Source organism: Sylvia atricapilla, chromosome 23, assembly GCF_009819655.1.
Source record: "Sylvia atricapilla isolate bSylAtr1 chromosome 23, bSylAtr1.pri, whole genome shotgun sequence".
Lineage (NCBI taxonomy): Eukaryota > Metazoa > Chordata > Aves > Passeriformes > Sylviidae > Sylvia > Sylvia atricapilla.
In genome coordinates this window covers 4,580,353-4,596,522 of record NC_089162.1, presented here as the reverse complement: position 1 = coordinate 4,596,522, position 16,170 = coordinate 4,580,353, and the positions used below count along the sequence as shown (strand labels likewise).

The window sequence follows — 16,170 nt, the reverse complement described above, 5'->3', positions numbered from 1 at the left end:
TGGCTGCGTTTTGACTTTGGAACTTGGACCTCTTGGCTGGAAATTGAGGGATGGGAACTTGGTTGGGTGATGAGACCTCGTGTGAGGACAAAAAAAGATGTTCTTGGTTTTGTGCTGAATCCTCTTGTTCCTGGGAGGGAGGGAAGGAGGTGACTGGAACTGTGGAGAGGAATCGGTTTCTGGTTTGGTGAGGCCCGAGTGACTTCTGCCTCCTAAACCCTTCCCTTAAATCATATTTTGCTGTGAAAATGTCTTTTTTTTTTCCCCACCCTAAAATCAGAAGCCAGGATTACATAATGAGTCGCAGGCTGCTCTGAGTGGAAAGAAAAAGGGGGGTGGAGTGAGTGAGAATGGAAGTCAGAGATGTGACTCAATATTGATTTCCACTTGTTTTTGTTGAAACGCTAAAAATGCCAAAATGAAATATTTGGATTTTTCCTTGCATTTCTTTCCTTTTTCTTTTCTTTTTTTTTTCTTTTTCTTTTTTTCTTTTTCTTTTGTTTTATTCTTCTTCTTCTTTTCCTTCTTCTTCTATTTCTTTTACTTCTTCTTCTTTTTCTTCTTATTTTCCCTTTTTTTTTTTTTTTTTTTCTTTTTTTTTTTTTTTTTTTTTCCCCTCAAGGCTCTCTCTGCCCAGTTTGATTCCAATCCCTGAATAATTCCCAGTCCCTAAATACCTTCCTCCTCCTCGGGTAAACAGAGCCTTTGTGTGCAGTGCTGAGTTGTGCTGAGTGATGCTGCTGGGGCAGAGCAGAGGGGCTCACGGCCGTGTTTTGTGTCTCCCCACAGAGTTATGTCATGCCCAGACCACCGCAGGGCTCCATGAGGATTTATGGAAGATGCTCCGTGTCTTGGCGCCTCTGGTGCTCCTTCTGCTGTGGCTGATGAGGATCTGGGCCAGCCCCCATTCCCTGAGGATTGGTGAGTGCACACCTCGCTGGCTTTGGGGGTTTTTCCAGCTCTGGAGGGATTTTTGGAAGGGGGGAATCCTCCCAGCATCGCTGGGGCGTCCCTGGGCTGGCACTGCGTCAAAGGTTCTCTCCTTCCTCCCGGGAGGAAAAGGGGCAGCTCGTGGTGAGTGGGGCTCAGCTCCCTGAATTTTGGGAATGTTCTGTCTCCAGTTTGTGATTGAAATGCAGTTTGTGGTGTGATTACACACCTGCTGAAGTTCATCCATGCATTTGGGAATGTTGTCTCCTCGTAAATGAAAAGCATTTTGTGGTGAGTGGAGACGCTGAGCTCCTCCCTGCGTTTTGGGAATGTTCTGCCTTTAGTTTGTGAATGAAATGCAGTTCATGGTGAGATCACACACCTGCTGAAGTTCATCCATGGGTTTGTTAAGGTTGTTTCCCTCCTCCTGTAAATGGGATTAGTTCATGGTGAGTTGACACTCTTGCTGAAGTTCCTCCCTGCATTTTGGGTATGTTGACTCCCTCCTTTTGTAAATGAAGTGCAGTTTGTGGTGAGTGGAGACGCTGAGCTCCTCCCTGCACTTTGGGAATGTTCTGCCTTTAGTTTGTGAATGAAATGCGGTTTGTGGTGAGCTGACACACTTGCTGAAGCTCATCCATGCGTTTTGGGAATGTTCTCTCCCTCCTCTGGTAAATCAAATGCAGTTTGTGGTGGTGAGTGGAGACACTGAGCTCCTTCTTGCATTTGGGAATGTTCTCTCCTTCCTCTTGAAATGAAATTGGTTTGTGGCGAGTTGACACACTTGCTGAGCTCCCCCCTGCATTTTGGGAATGTTCTCTCTTTAGCTGATAAACTGAATGAAATGTTGATTTACATGTTGATAAACTGAATGAGATGCAGTTTATGGTGAGCTGACACACTTGCTGAAATTCCTCCCTATATTTTGGGAATGTTCTCCCTTTCCTTTAGTAAATTAAATTGGTTTATGGTGAGTTGACACACTGAGCTCCTCCTTGCATTTTGGGAATGTTCTCCCTCCTCTTCTAAATGAAATTAGTTAATGGTGAGTTGGCAAAGATGCTGAAATTCCTCCATGCATTTTGAGAATGTTCTCTACTTCCTTTTGAAATCCAGTTTATGGGGAGCTGACACACTTGCTGAAATTCCTCCATGCATTTGGGAATGTTCTCTCTTTCCTCTTACAAATTAAATTAGTTTATGTGAGTTGACACACTTGCTGAGCTCCTCCATGCATTTCAATAATGTTCTCTACTTCCTTTTGTAAATGAAATCCAGTTTATGGGGAGCTGACACACTTATTGAAGCTTCTCCCTGCATCTTGGAAATGTTCTCCCTTTCCTTGAGTAAACGGAATTAGTTCATGGTGAGCTGACAAAGATGCTGGAATTCCTCTGCTCATTTTGGGAATGTTCTCTCCTCCCTCTTGTAAATGAAATTAGATTATGGCGAGTTGACACAGTTGCTTTAGTTCATCCATGCACTTTGGGAATGTTCTTTACTTTCTTTTATCAAGGAAATGCAGTTTGTGGACACGCCGAGCTCCTCCCTGCATTTTGGGAGTGTCCTCTCTTTAGTTTGTAAATGAAATGCAGTTTATGGTCAGTTGATGCAGTTGCTGAAGCTCCTCCCTGCATATTTGAAACGTTGTCTCTTCTTCTTGTGAATGAAATTAGTTTATGGTGAATTTCCTCCATGCTTGCCTTGGTTTTCGTGGTGTTGATGTTACTCTTCCTGTGGGAATTCAAAGCCACCCCTCAAAGAGCCACAGAGGAACTAAACTCCCCCCTCTCCTAAACCCCACATAAAATCAAATATTTCTCTGCCACAAATACATTTGCCCTCCATCGATGGGCATGGGGTGCCAGAGCCCAACCTGCTCAGTCCAAGGGTGCCACAAGAACTGTGACAACCCCAAAATCCCCAAAATTTGCAAGGAATCCCTGTGAATTCAGGCTCCTTTGGGCTGTGTTAAAAAAATCCTTCAAGGAGAAGCACCATGGTTTTCCCTGGCCGCCCGTGGGGATTAGGGAACAGAAACGCATCCAGTAAACCTGGGAATGGAACTCACCTCACAGAGCTGACACTTTGGAAAGGAAACTGCTTCCCCTGGCTGTTCCCCCAGCTGCCTTTATTAACTATTTGTTGCAGATAAGCCGCTAATCCATTCCTGTCCCCACTTGCACCTTTCACAGGTGACACACTTGAAGTGAAATTACCTCTCCCCTCTGCCAGCGGAGCGTGAGGCAGCTCAAGAAATATGGGGAGGGAGGGTGTGAGCTGGCAGGAGCCTGGGAAAGGTGCCTGGATGTTTTATATCCCTGGAATCCCTGATTCATGTGCAGCACTTCCCTGCACGCTCCCAGTTCTGCTGCCTGCATTTCACCTTGATGGGCACATCCTCCACTCCGGCCAGCAGGGATGGGGATGGAGGGGGAATTATCAGGATGCTGGAAGGGAAAATCCTTCATTTTGCTTTGTGTCCTGTAGCCCTGGTTCCATCTTGAAGTGTTTTGGTCTTCTGAAATCCTTTTCCCTGGGAATTTTCTGTCAACAGGAGAAATGTTTTTGTAGCTGTAACTTTGTTATTCATTCCTTTCCCCAGGAGGGACTTCTTGATGTCCCTCTGCTCTGACCAATGGCAGTGAAGAGGTTTGTCTTTGTGTCACCAATCACATTGGGCTGTGTGAAATGGTATAAAAGGGAGACACAGCCCAAAAATAGAGGAGTCATTTTCAGCCTTCTGAAGTTCATAGTTTGTGTCGTTGTGGTGTAAAACAGTGTCAGTGTCCTGTCTGTCTGGGGAGCTCTGTGGGGTTTTTGGGAGTGTATAATCCCAAACCTGGGCTCTGGTTGTTTCCCAGAGTGAAAGGTGAAGGTGTTTGAGACGTGGCACTGTGACTTTCAGCTTTTTTAAGGACTGGAAACTCAAATCTGTGCTGCAGCTTCCAGGTGGGAATGGCAGCTGCCTTCCAGCTTGGTTTGGTTTGGTTTGGAGGAGATTTGATGAGTGTTGTTCCTTCAAGCCACACTTTCATTTTTACGGCGCCTCCAACAAAAAAGTTAATAAAAATAAAGTGCAGAATAAAAAAGAGGGGGAAAAAATATTACCAGCAGCTCTGAAATCATTCCCAAATGCATGCTTTTGGCAAGGCAGGGAGATATGGTATCTAGCAACATAAATCAATGCTCTGCATAAGGGAGGAAAAACAGACCAGCAAGAACATTTAAATATTCAAAGAAAATGTGAGGAAACATTTAAAACAATCCTGAAAGCCATCTGATCAGGGGCTGCTGGAATGCTCAAGGATGTGATCAGTAATGGGAGGTGAGCTGGGCAGTGTCAGGGTGGGTTCTTCACCAGGAAAAAGTGATTATTCCCTGCAGCTCTTGGCTTCCAGGCAGGAGGAAACACGGTGGTGCTGAGTCAGGGACACTTGGCTTGTGAGCTGAGCCCTGAGCTTCCCTGCTGCTGCTTTTCTGGGGTTTTTTTTGGGGTGGATCTTGGCCCTGGCAGCCCTCAGTGGAGTGGAGAGGCAGCAGATTGCCTCATCTCTGAGCACACACCGTGAATTTCTGCTGGCCTGGACAGGACTCACGGCCAGTGTTGCATTGCAGTGAGCTGGAGAGGAATCATCTGTGCGAGGAATTGAGCAGAATGTGGGCTACAGGGTGACCTTCCCCATGCCTTTGGCCGAAGAGGAGCAGCCTGGAGGCTCCTGAATGCTCTATTTCTTTCCTTGATACACAGGGGGGGAAAGTCATCACTGCAGACCTGTTTTTTCACCTGTTTAAATAGTTTGTTCCCTTCTGATGCAGCTCTGCAGAAAATCTCCTCGTTCCTGGTTGTTTTTTTTTTTTTTTTTTTTTTGTTATTTTTTCTGGAGACCTTGGTGGGAGAATCCAGGTCTAAAAGCTTTATCCAAAGTGGTGATATTTTACTGAGAATGTCTTTTGTCAGTCAGTTCCCGGCTCTGTCTGGGTGAATTATTATCTCTGTGGACCTCAAAAAGCTGGGTCTGACCAGGGAGGGAAGGAGCAGGCAGGGATGGGAGTGCTCTCAACAGCTTTAAGAGCTCTGGGAAGGAAGGAATTGCCTCCAGGCAGCCTGGAGCCATTGGAAGAACCATTGCAAGGCCTCCCAAAATATCCTGAGACCTCTGGCACAGGTTGTGTTGCATGCAGCAACCCCAAAAAACCGAAACCATCCGCTCCCTCCTGCCCTGCAGGGTAGCATCTCCCCTGGCCCTGCTTTCCTGCAGCTCACAGTGTTGTGTGGGTGCAGCTCTGGGTTTGTTTTTTGCTGGTTCATTCACGCTCAAGGAAGAGTCAGGAAATTTGCTTGAGTTATTTACTGGGTTATTTACTCGGCCTCAGCGAGCAGAGCCCTAAATTGGCATTCTCCGGCTTGATTCATTGGGAGTGCTAAAGGAGCTCGTTTAAAATTCATACCCTGGCCAAAATTGTGGTTTATCCGTGGAATTGCCCTCACCAGGAGCAGGATCAGGAGGCCTGACAGAGGCTCTGCTGACAAACCCCTTGCAAAGCCTCCTGTAGCCTTTCAGCTCTGCCCCTGAAAATCCCTTCCCTGCCTCTGTGTCCCAGCTCTGCAAACTTTACACCACAACTCCGGAGTGTTTGAGGGTGAAACTTGATGTTTTTAAGGGTTTTAAACACATTTAAGGGTGTTTTTGTGAGGTGGAACTCGATGTTTTCCTGCCCCATACCCAGAGGTGGGAGCCATTCCCTCTCATCCTGTCCCTCCAGGCTTTTATAAAAAGTCTCTCTCCATCTTTCCTGCAGCTCCTCCAGGCACTGGAAAGCTGCAATTGAGGTCACCCCAAAGCCTCTCTTCTCCAGGCTTGAACAATCCCAATTCTCTCAGCTTTTCACGTCAAGAAAACGTTCTTGGGGATCCCCCAGAGGTGTGGGGAGCCCCTGGCACTGAGCTGTGTGTGCTGGAGGAGGTGGGAAGAGGCAGAGTGGAGCTTTTCCTGCAGCTCTGTGGTTGTGTGGTGTCCCTTTATTCCCAGCCCATCCCTCTGTCACGGCCGTGGGTAGCAGAGCATGGTTTGTAGGGTTTGAATCCCTGTGTAATCACCCCCCTGAGGAGTTTATGATAAATTCAGCCACTTTTTCAGCAAGTAAAGGGCCCAGAGCTGCCCTGCTGGGTGCAGTTTGTCCATAGGGCTGTCTGAGCTGGAGGGCCGAAGCAAGGCAGAAACGAGCATTAAAGTGAGGTAAAAATGAACGAAAACGACAGTGGAAATGTGGAAAAAATGTGGATGGCTCAGTTCAGCTCCCTCAGGACGCACGGAATTCTCCTGCAGGCACCGCAGGGAAGATCCCACAAGGCACAATTAGCATTTTAAGGGGTGCTGCTGGCTCTGATGGTGAAGGTGCAGACAGTCCCTGGGGCTGGGGAAGGAGGGCGCTGATATCAGCAGGCACCAAATTCTTCCTCCCGGCTGTGAGGATGAGGTGATGGGGGGACAAAACCAGCGGTGCCTTTCACTGTAGGCACCACTGTGGCTTGGTGGCAGGTTTTGTGCCATCCCCAGCTCCCCACCTCCTGTCTGCAGCTGCTAGAAACTCCTCTTCTCCCTCCTGCTGGAAACATTTCACACACACAAAGCACAAACTCCTTTCTTGGCGCTGCTCTGACTTCACCAAGCCCTCTGTGGGTGCTGCTGAGGGATCTGGAACGGAATGAAGTGGATTTGGGGCTCCCCAGCAGAGGAATGGCCTGACCCTGGCTTTGAAGCCCAAGGCCAGGCTGCTGTGAGCAGCTCAGAGCTCAGGAGTGACCTGCTGGGCTCACATGGTGGTGCTGCTGCTGGAAAACCTTCCCCTTTGTCATTAGGATCAGCGTTTAATCCCAGCCTGGCTTGGGGAGTGGGGTGGGAGGAGGCTGTAGTTATTGGGATACAATATTAATATTTCCCTCCAGTATTAAAGAGAGCCAGTTAAGTTCATTAAAGCGAAGTGGGTTTGTAGCTATTTATCATTTGCTCCTGGGGAGTGGTGAGAGGTACAGAAAAATACAATATTCATCTGCTATCTGCTCTTTTAATTTTGTTCTGATTATTCTTCTTGGAGAGTGATGTCTTATTTATGGGGTTTGAGTTATGTGCATAAATAGGTTTTTTTTTAAAAATCACCTGTACAGATGCCAGGCCCTTCAGCAAAGCCTCATTTAGACTCAGAGTGAATCACAAATGGTTTGGGTTAGAAGGATCTTAAAGGTTACCCAGTTCCAACCCCCTGACAAGGACAGGGACATCTTCCATTGGATCTGGTTGTTCCAAGCCCTGTGCAATCTTGGACACTTCCAGCATCCAGAGGCAGCCACATCTCTGGGCAAATGTTATCTCCCCAGATGTTCCAGTCCTGTGTCCCAGCTCCGGGAAAAGTGGCTGCCCCTGCCCCATCTCCTTCACCCTTCCTGTCCTGAGCGACCTCGTTAAGGCGACTCATCCACAGAGAGAGCTCAAGGATAAAATAAGATTTTTTTTTTCCCCACAAAAAAGGCAACTCAAACTATTCAAAGAGGGGCTGGTGGCTGGTGCAGTCATTTCTCTACCCTGCTTTTCTCTGGAATGATCTGGTGGAAGGTGTTTCCTCGGAAGCTTTAGGTGCAGGACACCAGGGCAGGGTGTCGAGGGTCGGCGGCAGGCGCTCTGGCAGGAGGTTGGCACACCATTCCCACCAATCCTGGGGCTGCAGATTTTCCTGGGGCTGCAGATTTTCCTGGGGCTGTGCTCGGCAGCCTGCAGAGGCAGGAGGCTCATTAGCACCATGGAAGTGTGAGGGAAAACTGCGGGAGGAGCGCGAGCGCTTCCGAGCGGGAACCGGGGTGTGGAAATCCCGAGGGATGCAGAAACCCTGAGGGATTCAGAAACCCTGCACCCCTGCTTGGCTTTGGTTTTCAGCACTGAGAGAGGCCTTTCTGGCAGGATGACAGGGCTGGGTGCCGAAGAGGGGATTGATGGCTGCCTCCACCGTGGAGGGTTTTCTACGCAAATTTTACGTAGTCAAGGTTGGATGTGTTTGGCTTGAAAATCAACTGAGCCTCATCCTGCAGGGAAACCCCATGGGGAAAAGAGGGATTTGGTGCAGAGCAGGGACACTCCATGGGAAAAAGGAAGGAAACCTTATGAAAAGAGAAGAAAACTCCATGGGGAAAAGAGGGATTTGGTGCAGAGTAGGGAAATTTCATGGAAAAAAGGAAGGAAACTCCATGCAAAGAGCAGAAAACTCCATGGGGAAAAGAGAGATTTGGTGCAGAGCAGGGAAACTCCATGGAAAAAAAGAGGGATTTGGTGGAGAGTAGGGAAACTCCATGTGAAAAAGGAAGGAAACTCCATGGAAAGAGAAGGAAACTCCATGGGGAAAAGAGAGGATTTGGTGCAGAGTTGGGAAATTCTATGGGGAAAAAGAGGAGATTGGTGCAGAGTCAGGAAATTCCATGGGACAAAAGAGGGATTTGGGGCAGAGCAGAGCGAGCTGCCCTGCCAGGGGAAGGTGTCCAGGCACCAGGCAGATGATGCCCAGCAGAGCAGTGCCCCTTGCCTGGTGTGGGAGGGCTCTGCCTCTCTCCAGGCTGCAGCTTTGCCACATAAAACATAATGAGCTCCTCGTCTCCAGCGGAGGAATCCAGCACTATAATAATATGAATAATAAATAATAAGCAGATTTATATTTTAGATCAGTGCCACAGGGCACTGTGGAGTGAGGAGGGATGGGGAGTCAGCCAGACAGATCATCTCTTCCCATCTCTTGCACCTCTGTGGCAGAGTTATTTTTCCTGATCTGTTCCTATTCATTAATGTCCGAGAGGCAGGTTATATTATCCACCCCAGGAGGCCTTTAAGCTTTGTTTTGATTCATTACATATCCACATACATATTATATAGATATAGATCTCTCCGTGCAGAGCAGCTGGATGGGGAAACCGCTGGTAGTTATGGAAAAGAGCCACGTTACTTAAGCAGCAAATCAACGTGCTATTTCTTCACTCCCTGGTTTATTGGAAGCCATTTAGCCACCAGCACGGGGGAAGCTGTGGTGCCCCGGGGCACAGCAGCAGCTGCTGCCCTGGCCGGTGTGGCTTGGTGGTTTTGGAAGGTGACTGGGTTGGAAGCAGGTGCTAATTCAGCAGGAAAAGGGAATTTGGAAGGAGAGGAGCCAGGGAGAGAGAGGTTGGTCAGTGGAAAGGTGACATTTATCTCTTCCAGGCACAGTCCTGGGCGGTGGAAGGGAGGACAGGCACGGATAGATGCATGTGCAGAATTTTGTATCAAAGGTCTGGTTTTTTTTCGCATTTGTTCCTGAATATTAAACATTCTCCCGGAGCCAAGGATCAGGATCTGAGAGTCATGTAACTTGTTTTATATCTAAATACTGTTCCTGCCCCTGGGCAGCACTTTGTGTATTTAGCTGCTGAGCCACTTCTAATACAGATCTTTTTGCTTCACACAGAGGAAGCTACTGATAGCAAGAGCTACTCTGCAATTTCTTTCATTATTTTTTCATATATATATATGAATAAAAGTCAATTACATGAATGAAAGATCCTTGGTTGCCTGCCTAAACAGCTGCCAAAATGAATTCCAACTCGGAGCCAAACTCAGCAAAGCTGGAATTTCTGCAGAGAGCTCCAGTGTGGCGTGAGATGGGATTGTGCAGGAGGCTGCATTACAGATTCCTGCTGCCCAGCCCCTCGCCCCAGGCTATCGGTGTGGGCAGCCAGCAAGGATGGATTTCACTGCTCTGCAGGGCTGGATTCAATCTCCTCCTCAGAGCCACCACCCTGGCAGGCAGCTGCTGGCATCCAGAGCACCTGGGGGAGCTCCGTGCCAGCCTCGGTGGCACCTGGAGCTCTAAATCCCTTCCTCACCACAGACCAATTAACTTGGAACCATCCGAAGTGAGCAGGAGAATTTTGGGGATTCGGGCAGGAGCTGGGCAGAGTTAGAAAATCTGGATAATTTGGCACATTTGGAGGGGAGGCAAACCCTCCCCAGAGGCAGGAGCAGTTCTGGGGATGGTCCTGAGGACGCCTGGCTGAAGAACATGCTCCTTGTTTTTAGGGCAATGCAGGTCTGCAAGGACCACCGTGTGGTTTGAAGGTCCTTTTTGGGCGGTGAGGGGAAGGAGAGCCTTTCAGATTTCAGGTAAATGCCAAATCTCCTCAAGCTGAGTTTGAGATAAAGCCGAATTTGTCACCTGGGAGCTGTTGGAGGAACCTTTGGAGGTTGGAACCTTCCTGGGAAGGGCAGGGAGGGGATGGCAGATGGGAGAGGGAAGACAAAACCTACTCCAGCTCCAGCCTGTGGGAGCAGAGCTGAGATCCCACCCTGGGAGCGCAGGGAAGGGTTTCTTTGTGCTCCAAGCCTCTTGCTTGGGTTTTTTTTCCTCCTGCTCGGGTTTGTTTCCTCCTGCTCAGGATTTGTTCCTCCTGCTCGTGTTTTTTCCTCCTGCTCTGTTACTCCTGGCACGTTCCCTCGTCTTCGCTCTGTGGATGGGTGGGTTGCAAGCTCAGGAGCTCTCCAGTCTGCCACGTGCCCAGAGCTGAGCTCAGTGAGGTGTTAAAACCCTCTTGCCGAGCTTCAGGCACTGCAGGGCTGCTGGGCAACCTTCCCAGAAGAGGAGTTTTTGACCTAGCAGGGCCCTTCTCTGGAGTGCCCCTCTGCAGCTAATTGCTGCTGGCTCGGTGTCAGATCAGCACGGCCCTCGAGAGGCTGAAATCCCAAATTGCCCTGGCTGGGATTCAGCAGCTCCCACTCTCCACATCCAGGTGTTAGGGACGCACAGCACTTGGAAAAGTCCCAATGCCAGGAGTGGAGAACAAGCTGCTGACATAGCAGGGGGAGTGGTGGGGTCCTGCCCTTGCCTTGCTCCCAGCTTTGTGCTCCTCTTCCTCCTCTTCTCCCTCACAGAGACCTCGCTGTGATGAGATCAAAGCTGGAAAAACCCCAAAAACAAACACTGTGGGGGAAAGGGAAGGATGGAAAGACATGAAAGAACGCAATTTTTTGCTTTTCTGTGAGATGTCAGGTGTGAAAAGTAGGGGACAGAAGGACAACACCTAGGGCACAATCCATGGCAGAAAGGGCTGTGAGCAGGCTGGGAAAATGGGAAAATGGGAAAAGGGGGCCTTTTGTAGTTGGGACAACCATCCAAGAGCATCCTGTCACATTAGGGTGGCATCAGAGCTCTTCTTTGGGGTGTTATTTGGAGAGGAGCGGAGCGTGGGCAGTCTGGGGAGCAGAAGGTGAAGCTCCTGGCTGGGGAAGAGCTGGGAGAATGCAGATGTGACAGCAGAGAGGTGGAGCTGGGAGGGATCAGAGAGCAGCAGGAGGCTGGCCTTGCCCTGGCTGCAGCCCTGCCAAAGGAGGGCTGAGAGGGTCAGGAGGCTGCAGGGAGGGACGGCTCCTTTTCCTTTCCATCACTAATGAATTCCTCTTGCACCTCCACACGCTGGAGGGGCTTGGAGAGACTAAATGGGACTTTATGGGAAAGTGATGGCTGAATGTCAATGCTGCTGTCGAAGCCAATTTGGGAGCTGGGAAGTGCTAAAAGAATTAAGATTGTTAAATGGAAATAAGTCTACTTGGTTGAGATAAAATAGGGTTTAAATGAGTGAAATTATCAGTGGATTACCCTTGTTAGAGCACTGGCTTATTTAATAAACTGGGTTTTAATCTGCTGTGAGCATTCCTGAAGGGAGAGCTCAGCCCGTGGAGGTGCTGGGCTGTGAGGGAGGGGCAGCACCAGCCGTGCCATCATCCTCTAGGATGGAGCCACAGGAGCAGCGACGTGCCCAGGAGTGCTTTGTGCCTTCACAAGGATCTCCTTCGCTGCTTTACAAGTGGGTTGATCTTTGCTGGAGTTTCTCTTGCTGCCAGAATTGAGGTGAGGTCACCTTGGTGCCTCCGTGTCCTTTGTATCCCAGGGGAGCATTTTTAGAGCAGAGCCACGCGGTGCTGCATCCTTTTGTGGGGTAAATGATGCACTCAGAGCTCCCTGACACTCTTGTACACCACAACAACACAGACTTTGAACTTCAGAAGGCTGAAAATGACTTTATTTTTTAAAATTTATATTAATATATATATTAATATAATATAATTATTCTATTATTTTATATTATATTGTTATGTTATGTTATTTATTTATTTTATATTTATTTTATATATTATTTAGTTATAATATTTATTTTTGGGCTGTGTCTCCTTTTTATACCATTGCACACAGCCCGATGTGATTGGTGACACAGAGACAAACCTCTTCACTGCCATTGGTCAGAGCAGAGGGACATCAAGAAGTCCCTCCTGGGGAAAGGAATGAATAACAAAGTTACAGCTACAAAAACATTTCTCCTGTTGACAGAAAATTCCCTGGGGAAAGGATTTCAGAAACCCAAAACACCTCAGGCGCAAACCAGGGCTACACTCCCTCTGAGTGATGCAGGAGGAGCAGCTTCTTGCTGCATTTAGGAGGGAATGAAAATGCTGGGAACCTTGAGTGCTGCCATTTGACCCGAAGAGAGAGTGCAGTAATTATTAATGAGCACTGATTACCTGCTGCAGGAGCAGGGCTGTCACAGAGGAGCAGCCAGGGGCTGCTCTTTACCTGCCCACCTGGCTTAATGCAGATGTGTCACCTGTCACCTCTCATGTGCTCCTGACCTGTCTCTCTGTAGTGGCAGAACTGCTCCAGATGCTTCCAAAAATTGCTTGTAGAGGGAAGGACCTGATTTCTCTCAGCAATTTTGGGACTCTGCTCTTGGCTGCTGGAGCTCTGGGCCTGGAGGTGACAGTCCCTGGCCTAGAGGACTGGCACAAGGGACAGAAGCACACTTGTTGCCCAAGTCTCCAAGTCTTTGCCCTGGGACAGCTCTGGTACAAGGCAGACCCTGTGGTCACCCACCTTGGCACAACTGAGGAGCATCAACGTGGTGGAAGATGGTTCTGAGCTGCCCAACTCACATTTCAGAGCAGAAATCTCCTTTTTCCTCGGCTCTGGTTGAAACCCAGCTCTTCCCTCCTGCGTTTAAATCCCATGGAGCATCTCATTAGGAGCAAATGATGCCTCAGGCAAGTGGAGCTGTTAGAAAAGTAATCTTTATTAAGCACCCTCAGTGGTCAGAGCTGCTTGATGAGCTCCAGAGTTTTTATTTGCAGGCAGCTTGGGCTGTTGTTGGGCAGGAAAAGGCTCTGAGCTCACTCCAGTCCCTGTCTCCAGGTTGCTGTTTTCCATTTCTGCCCTTCAAGCCCTGCTGGCAGAACTCTCCACACTGAGAACAGGACGAGGGGAAGAGGAGGAGTGGGAAAAGTCAGGGACATGAGGAGGGATTCAAGGAGCCTGCAGCTCATCCTGAGCTGGATGAACTCAGATTTCCCTGGGAAAAAAGGTGCAAATAACCCCCAGACTGATGTGGATTTTTGCCGGTGAGCCAGAGGGGGATGGATTGAAGAAAAATAGAGCAAGACACGGGCTGTGAGTGAAGGTGTTCACACCTCAGGTAACCCTGGGCTTGTTGGAGCCTCTGCTGCTGCACAGGGTGAGATGTTTCCAGACTGAGCTGAAAATCCTGAATCTCTGCTGCTTTTTTGCTCCTCCTTCTCTTCACAGAATTCCCAGAGCAGCTGTGGCTGCCCCTGGATCCCTGGAAGTGTCCCAGCTCAGGTTGGAGCACCCTGGGATCGAGGGAAGTGTCCCTGCTCATGGCTGGGGCCAGAATGAGATGATTTTAAGCTCCTTTCCAACCCAAACCATTCTGGGATTTAATAATTTCCTGGTCCCTGCCCTTTCTGAATGACAAACTGCGACGGATCCGTGGCTGTTTGTTGTCCTGGGGCTGTCAGATTTCATTGTGAGGAAATGAGAAGCATTTTCAGGCATTAGCTGGCAGCACGGAGAGTTTTTAGAGTAGCAGTTCATGCCACTGAACAGGCTTTTGGAAGATGTGTCCTCATGCTTGGAGAATCAATTAACCTCGAAAACATTTGGTGGCTTGGTTTGAAGAACACTGGCTCCGAGAATTTCCCCTCCTGCTGCTGAAATCAGCCACCTTCAGCGTGAAGCATGGATGGTTTCTAGCACTGAGAGGTGAAGTGAGAATAATAATAATAATAAAAAAAAGAGAAAAAAGGAACAGCACAATCCCAGAATAAATGCAAAAAAAAAAAAAAAAAAAAAAAAAAAAAGAAAAAGAAAAGAAAAAAAGAAAAAAAGAAAAAAAGAAAAAAAAAAGGAGCATCTGTGTGACTAAAACCCTTCTGAAAACCAGTCATTTGGTGAATATATTTTGTTTTAAATGTCCTGGCTCTGTTCTCTGCTCTTCCCCACCCTCCCCATCTGGAGGCCATCCAGCATTATCCGTGCTTGAAAAGGCAGCACTGGCTGTGTGTTCTGCCCGAGCCAGCACCTGCAGGGAGCTGCAACAGGTCCCTGTCTGCCTGCTTGGTGGTTTTGGAGCTTTTTCTTTTTTTTCTTGGTTTTGGGGGAAAAGCAGAGTGATCTGTGCACAGCAGTGGGGAAGGGCATCCTCACCTGCTCTGCTTGTGGGGTCAGGACAAAAGCTCCTGCGCTCCTGGGAGGCTCCTGATGCTTGGAATAGCATCATCCTTTTCCCGCTGCTTTTTATGGATTTCTCTGCCAGAGCTGAATTAAAGCAGCTTTGGGGAAAAAAAGTGTTACAACCTCCTTGACCTAAAGTTCTCACCCCAGCAGCATCATCCTTGCCCGTTCCACAATGGGCTCCAGGAGGGTGGATTTTGCTTTCAGTTGCAGAAAAAGGGAAAAAAATTACAATGGGGTTGAATGCAGGCATTGCTGCTTACATCTCTCACCTCTTTCTCCCTTGTGATTCTGGCAGCAGAGCTCAGCCCTGGCTTTTCAGGCATGCTGGAGTCAGCATTTCCAGGAGAGGCACCAAATTCTGCCTTCCCCTTCTCAGAAAACCATTCCCTGCGTGCTAAAATCAGGATGGATTCGGTCAAAAAGCCGAGAATCCGGAAATGTCAAATATTAGCGTTGGGTTTAGGTGCTTTTCCAGGCAGGTTATCACCACCTGAGCAGGTGGATTTCTCCTTGCACTGAGAGCTGTGCTTCTCCTACAGGGTTCTGCCTGGGGTTTTTTTTTGGCTTTTTGTAAGCCTGGGCACGCCACACTCGTGCTTTAGATTTCAGTCTCAGCTTGCTAATCTGCTTTCTGACCTATGGAAGAAAATAGCTGGTAATTATTTGTTTACTTTGCGCAATTCAACTGTGCGAGAGCTTCCTTAGAAGAGCCAGGCTGGGTGATTAGGAGGGGAGGTTTATTTTCTTTCGCTTTAGTTTATTTTGCCTGGGCTGTCTTTTCTCCTTTGGAAGGGCTGGATTCTTTGGGGGTTGGAGGGTTTGCCTTTTTTATAAGAGGCTTCAACTCCGTGAGTTCAAAAGTGAAAAAAGAAGCAAAAAGGGGCTCTGGAGGGGGGGTGAAAAATCAATTTTTATGTGCTGCTGTTGGGGTTTGGGAGATGGGGCTGCCATGAGCACGGCAGTGTCACCCTGGTGGGTTTGGATGGAGTGTAAGGCACAGCCTTGGCTGATTTCCCCCCACGTTATTCCTCAAATTCAGTCTGACCCCGCGCTGCACTGCAGCTCTGGGCAGGCAGGAGGGTGCTGAGCATCTTGCAGACAACAAAACCTCTCTTCTGGGCTGGGATTATTCAACTAATCTCGTGATTATGGTGATAATCCCCTTTGCAGCGATGCCCCTCTCCAAGGAGCTTTTCCCTCGGGCCCTTCCAACTCCCAAATCTCATTTTCTCCTAATGCTGAAGTGCTCTATATTAAATTAAGGCACTCTCAGGGATCAGAGGTGTAAAAGTCCTGTGGTATTTAAAGCTTTGGAGCCTTTTGCCTGACTGACCCTCCTGGTGGGGATGGAGAAGAGATGGATTTCTCTATCCCACCCCTTGTTTTTGCAGCAGGACAAGCCGTGGGCAGTGTCTCAGCCAGGCCAGTGATGCCCTGAGCTCTGTTTGAGGGCCAGATGATTCCAGGTGGGATCTCCCTGCAGGGAAAGCAGCTCCCTCCCCTCTCCCCCCTGCCAGGTGCTCGGCGGCAAATAAATATTTTGCTCACAACTCATTGGAGGCGGCATCTAACCAGATGTGCTCTCACTTGGTGCGGCAGGAGATTTATTTGGTTGTCCATTTATAGCTTATTATTTCCTGCTGTCTCCCC

The 16,170-nt window shown here is 48.6% G+C and overlaps 1 protein-coding gene across 1 annotated transcript in view; it reads left to right on the top strand.

The window, feature by feature from the left end:
* The first annotated feature begins 535 nt into the window (after nt 1-535).
* Nucleotides 536-16,170, top strand: part of GRIK4 (glutamate ionotropic receptor kainate type subunit 4) — a 122,119-nt gene continuing 106,484 nt past the window's right edge. Inside the window, exon 1 of the mRNA XM_066334950.1 lies at nt 536-921. Coding sequence (XP_066191047.1) covers nt 735-921 — 187 coding nt within the window. The 5' untranslated portion in view covers nt 536-734. The remainder of the gene's footprint in view (nt 922-16,170) is intronic.